Source organism: Polypterus senegalus, chromosome 7 (assembly GCF_016835505.1).
Source record: "Polypterus senegalus isolate Bchr_013 chromosome 7, ASM1683550v1, whole genome shotgun sequence".
Classification (NCBI taxonomy): Eukaryota; Metazoa; Chordata; class Cladistia; order Polypteriformes; family Polypteridae; genus Polypterus; species Polypterus senegalus.
The window spans coordinates 145,972,921-145,979,290 of record NC_053160.1 but is presented as its reverse complement, the minus strand read 5'-3'; the positions used below and the strand labels follow the sequence as shown (position 1 = coordinate 145,979,290).

At 36.3% G+C, this 6,370-nt stretch overlaps 1 protein-coding gene across 2 annotated transcripts in view; it reads right to left on the bottom strand.

Moving 5' to 3' along the window:
* Positions 1–1,384: 1,384 nt before the first annotated feature.
* Positions 1,385–6,370, bottom strand: part of LOC120532905 (prostaglandin reductase 1-like) — a 39,801-nt gene continuing 34,815 nt past the window's right edge. For both annotated transcript variants that reach the window (XM_039759385.1, XM_039759386.1), the window contains exons 8-10: positions 4,556–4,661; positions 2,755–2,873; positions 1,385–1,619 (exon numbers count right to left, since the gene is read on the bottom strand). In XM_039759385.1, coding sequence (XP_039615319.1) covers positions 1,509–1,619; positions 2,755–2,873; positions 4,556–4,661 — 336 coding nt within the window. In that variant the 3' untranslated portion in view covers positions 1,385–1,508. The remainder of the gene's footprint in view (positions 1,620–2,754; positions 2,874–4,555; positions 4,662–6,370) is intronic.

Genomic DNA, 6,370 nt, shown 5'->3' with positions numbered 1-6,370 from the left:
ATCTGTTGGGAAGGGTGTGTTCTAGTATTGATTTCTGTGCAAGCCCTAAGCAGGAGACATGAAGGACATGAAGTAACAGGTCAGTATTTTATGCTGAAGTACAGCCACTAGGAACACCTGCAACGGTTCACCGAGGTACAGGTAGCTTAGTGAACGCCATACATTTGACATTAGGACTTTGAGGTTTCGTATCACAAAAGCGAAAACAGCAATGGTCATTAAAAGCAAATATGGAGAAATTCACATTTTCCCACAGTGCGAATCTCTGAGGACTGAAGCCATAAGTGAAGCCTTCTGTGTGTAATTACCAGCCCCTAATATTATTTTTATTGGACATAATATAAAAAAAAACATGAAAAATAGCATCAGAAGCAATAACATAAAAAAATAACAAAAACAATTGTCAGGGGCACAGTAGAGACTATAACAGAGAAACATTAGCACATTTACAATTATGAATAGTTTTAAAAGCTTGTTTGAAGGTGAAATGGTTAACATACAATTTGACTTAATTTTCAAATATTAGAAACAAAGGCTGCTGAATTATGGCTTTAGATTTAAAATATTAATTTTTTCCAATATAATAAGAGTAGGAATATTTGCATATATTTACTTTGAAATATTTAAACTATGCAATTCTTTTTGCTATATAATCACTGTTCTTTCTCTTTAATTTTTACAAAACTGTATACTATAGGTAGATAATGTGGCAGATGGCCTGGATCCTTACTTGGCTGGGACGCTTTCATAGTGGAAGGACTTTGGGAGAGAGAGCATGCACAGGGTGGGCATGATCTCCCCCAGATTGCCAGGTGGCAGCCCCCTTGGGTTGGTACGGCACCAAAGATTCCCACAGGGCACCCTGGGAATTGGAGTTTGCTGAGTTCTTTGGGTGTCGCTGGGGGTGCCTACTTTAGCCCTACTTTGTCAGGTTCCCACCACACCTGGAAGTGGTTCCGGACAGAGCTTACAAGAACACTGGAAGTATTCCCAGGTGTCAAATAAAAGGAGCCAGCTGGCACTGCTGCAAGAGCCAGAGTCAGGAGGAAGAGGATGAAGCTTGCTGGTGGAAGAAGGAGGCAGAGAGAGAGAGAGAGAGAGAGAGAGAGAGAGAGAGAGAGAGAGAGAGAGAGAGAGGAGAAAACAGAAAGGCTTGTGCGCTTTACTCTGTACTGCGCTGTGGGAGACGACTGGGAAGTGTTTCTCACCAAATAAAAGCTGTGTGTTGTGCTGGACTTGTGCCTGAGTCTGTCTGCGTCGGGTTTGGGTAGCTGGAGCTCCCCCTGCAGGCCACAATAGACAGACTGCATATAGCTCCCCCAAAAAAACTAAATTGTTTAGAATTAATTGCTTCAAAACTGTAAAATTTCAATAATACATTATATATAAAAAAAGATTTTTATTTCAGATCATTGCAACAAGCTGACTTCTAAAATTTTATTTAAAAAATATTCCAAAAAGCAGTAAGAATCACAGGCAAGAAATCAAGTCATCAATTACATTTTGTTTTATATTTTCACAATCGCTTTTCCGATATTCTCTCCCTTCAGCATTCCCATGAAAGCATCAGGCATTTTTTCAAAACCTTGAGTGATGTGTTCGTGGTATTTCAGTTTTCCCTGAAATAAATAATAATAAATACATGTACTAATTAGTTGACTTGAAAGATTTTACTCTTAACAAAGTGACTAAAATGACATGATAAAAACATATAATACATTTGTTATTAGCAAATCTCATAAAATTAAGAAAGATCTGAATATGAAACACATAGATTTTGGATGATCTATATACAGAATCTGTCTATTACATTATTACCAAACAAATAATCATCACAATACACAAAAATCCATGACATTTGTTAATAGCTCAATTCAGTGAAATGTATTTGAAATTGTATGCTTCCTATTTACATGCTCAGAACATTGTAAACATTAATAAGTATTTGTTCATTTTCTGAATTTGCTTACTTCGCTACAGGTTTGTAGAGATCCAAAGCCTACACCAGCAGCATTTGGGGTTTGATTGGAATAAGTGGCAAGGACAGGATCTAACCTTGAATGAGGTACCAGTCTACCACATATCCACACTCAGACTAAGCCATTCAAGTTTCAATTAACTTAACTTTCCTGTCTTTGGGATGTGGCAATAAAGCTCCAGTAATTATTAAAAATACATGTGAATATAGGATGAACATGCAAAGTTCATAAAAGGAATATAATATTCTATAAACACTGTATACACATATTCACACAAATGTATAAAAGCTGGCTAGTGTTAATGATTTTATGATTGGATACCAACAACATACCATACAGTATAAGGACTAAATTATATGGTTGTACTTTCTTACTGATTCTTCCTACGGTATTTTGAATTTCCACCATTATACTTTTGTATACTATATACATAATATATATATTAGTGATGTGATTTGCCATATCATAAACCTTACTTTGTACCATTTTCATATTTCGAGGGCTCAAAGTAAAAGAACCATAGACTTTGGCTGTGTGGTGAGAGTCATAAGCAGAGTCAAATCAAACCGTGAAGCTGGCTGAGGATTTTTCAGCTTTCACACCAGAAGTAAGCCAGTCTTGCAGCCATTCTAAATACCAGCATACATTGATTATTTGAAGTGTACTACTTTGTGCTATACTGGTACACAATAAAAAATGAATAAGATTACAAAAAGAAATAAAGATTTATCAAAGATTTCAAAATAACAGTATGTAATTTTATTACAAATCTTACTTCATTTAACCAGGCCATCAGTTGTTTCAGGGGTTCCAAATACTTAGATTTCCACCTGGGCACAAGGAATCCCTCCATCCGGAGTTGTTTGAAAACAAACGGACCCTGAACACTTGGTGCTGAAAGGGAAATAAAAACATTCTTTTCTTAAAATGGGTTGAAACAAAGTATACAAATCTATGTAATGTATACAAAAAGCAACAAAGTGAATTAAATAAACTATAAACAACTACAGTGGGTATACAGTAATCCCTCCTCGATCGCGGGGGTTGCGTTCCAGACCCCCCCGCGATAGGTGAAAATCCGCGAAGTAGAAACCATATGTTTCTATGGTGGTTTTTATATATTTTAAGCCCTTATAAACTCACCCACACTGTTTATAAATATTCCCCGCAGAGTTATACAGCATAATCCCTTTGTATTCTCTTAGATATTAGGTAAGATTCATTGAAATTATGTATATAAACACACTGTTTATATACAGTAAAACCTAAATATTATTTTAAAGATATTGAGTGTCTCCAATATCACATGTTACAGCCATTACGATAGACAGGCCACCAGCAATAAATACGTACAATGCAGCAAAAATAGTATACAGTAAATGTGTGTGTACAGTGACACTAAACGTACGTACATGTACTAAGCACTGTAAGTAGAAAATTAATTATGGTTACTCATCAACAATGACACGATGATTTGTCCGATTACAATGAGTTTTATTTTACTGCACAACAAAGGAGAGTGTTACAGCCCTTAAAGGAGCCACTTCAGGCGATTGTGTAGCACTGCTGTTGTTCTTCTTCTGGCAGTCTTCAATCCAAATCCCTAAAGCAGATTCCATCCAGACTACTGCCTTATTACATCCACTTACAACTTGTTTTGCACCCTGGTTAAAAGGACACTGCGGCCGTAGATCTTATATTCCTTTCCTACTTTTTCAATAAAAAGAATCATAGCCTTCAACAAATCCAAAACGTTTACATTTTCGACAATCGTTAACATCTTCCGTTTGCGCTTGGGCACGGCCCCTGAAGCAATAGCAGATCGTTTTGGAGCCATAATGAAGGGCTTGACTATGCACAAAGATAAACACAAAAGAGCACAACTCTTTACACAGCAAAACACGTTGATGCTGAATGAGCGAGACGAGACTTCCTGGTTAACATTGCATTCAGCAAGCAGGAACTTAACTGCGTGCTCTGATTGGTTAGCTTCTCAGTCATCCGCCAACAGCGTCCCTTGTATGAAATCAACTGGGCAAACCAACTGAGGAAGCATGTACAGGAAGTAAAAAGACACATTGTCCGCAGAACCGGGAAGCAGCGAAAAATCCGCGTTATATATTTAGTTATGCTTTCATATAAAATCCGCAATAGAGCGAAACCGCGAAAGTCAAAGCGCGATATAGCGAGGGATTACTGTATGTAGAAAAGAAACAAAAGAAATGGTATAATAGAGGGCGAGGGTTACATTACAGAAATGTAAAGACATTTGTAAGTCGTGAGAGGCTAGTGATCAAGAAGGACAAATTCAGTTCATCACAATTATTTTCATTTTGTCAGGACTTCAATCAGATCTAAACTTGGACAACAGAATTTTAGTAACTGTTCAGAGTAATTTCTTTCAAAGTCTTAGAGGATGAGATGGTTAAGCATGCATATAGTGGTGTAGGTCAAGCTACAATAATGAATCTGTTACTGTCTTAATATAGAAAGGACCAATAGTTTTGTTATTAGAAGCAGTAATTTAAAAATTTAGCTTTCCAGTGCATAATTGTTTCAGAACAAAAGGGTCATACCACTTGCAGGTTTTGCTTCATTATACATAGAAATTGCACCACAAACTGCAATCCTTCCAAATTCTTTCATTTGTTGTATCACAGTGCTTGAAAATTCTCCCCCAACCTAGAATGAAAGAAAACATTTTGCTATGAAAAGATTTATATGTAGAAGGTTACTCTTTCTAAATACCTTTGCATCTTCTCATACTGACCTATGCTGCTGCAAACAGACTAAAATTAAATGGTGTACTGAGATTAAATAGAAAATAAAAATTTAATGGTGACTGCTAACATATGACAGGAAGAAAGACATTATATTTAAGTGATTTGCAGTTTTAGGTGGGAGGGAGTGTGGTATGCATTATCTTCAGGTCTTCAGATGTGAGAACTCAGCAGCAGTTGGGTAGTAGATTATAGAAAACAGTCACAACTGATGCAGAGTTTATATATTTAATTTGATTCTTATTCTGTTTATATATGACAGACAATCCCAGGTGATGGACAGAGATAAGTGAAATAATGATGCTATTAAAGGTGGGAAAATGGATTAGGTTTTTAATTACAGCAGAACCTAAAGTCTCACAAGAATGTGTCAAAATGGTTGCTTAATGTCATGATGTTTCTGCTTTCCTTTTCCTTACTGCATAGTATTTTTTTGACAGTAATGGGGACTATGATCCAACACTGACTCCACAGGCACGTATATATTATTTCTAACTGATTTCTCACATGCTACTTGTTAAAGATGAAATAGGAAAACACGGATGTTTAAACATTAATGAAAGTAGAAAAGTAACACAAAGAGAAGTACATGTTTATTTTGTGTAACACTAGCATATATCAGGAAGAAAACATAAAATTTAAATATTTCAAAAACTTCAACATTGTCTGCATAGCACTCATGAGATCACGTTCTTGAACGCTGTGGAAAAAATTAAAATGACTTTCGCCAAAATAAATAAAAGTAATAGTTTATCAATCATAACCTTGCAATGGCCCATGAGTCACCTGAGCTTAAGCATACAAAAGTTTTTTTAACCTGAATCATATAATATGCTTAAACATTAACCTTATGTAGAGGGTCTATGAGTTGGCTCATTGTCCATTTAGATTTGATTTCTTTATTCATTGGCTGGGAATGGCTCCAGCAGACCTCCGTGACCTTGTGTTAGGATATAGTGGGTTGGATAATGGATGGATGGATTTTTTAAATGTGTTATTAATGGGGTGTGGTGGGTTATTTGACCAGGAAATGCAAAAAGTTAACAGCCAAGAGCAGGCAAAATGTTGGTCAAGGAGCAGGTGGAGGTCAGGATAAAAGGAAGAATAGTCAGAACCCGAACATTAAAACCAGAAACGTTAAATCAAATGAAAGTCAAAAGGAATGCTGACAAAAAGCCTTTTCCCTTAACTAACAACAGATGTTGTCATAATTTTGAAATTAACTCAGAGTTTGTATGCATTAGGATACAATGAAGTCACATGTCAGACGACTTTCTAGTCATATCATTGGCGATAGGTTGTATTGCTATAAATATCATGGCTGCTGCCACAAAAAGTAAGCATGAAAATGGTGGTGAACACAAATGAAAATGCACTTTATACTATTCTGTATATAAATGAGCTAGGAATGACTTAAGTAATATCACTAGTTTACTGACAATTGCCAGTTTGTAAGAGTGATGTCAGCACAGGTCCATTTACAACTTGAAATCTGCACGTTTCCAGTGTGATGTCAGTGAACGTGTGACATGCACAATATGTGCAATGTACAATGCAGGACCAAGCTGCCATTGCCCTCTTTTTTTGTAGCATTTTCATTTGCTAAAAGCC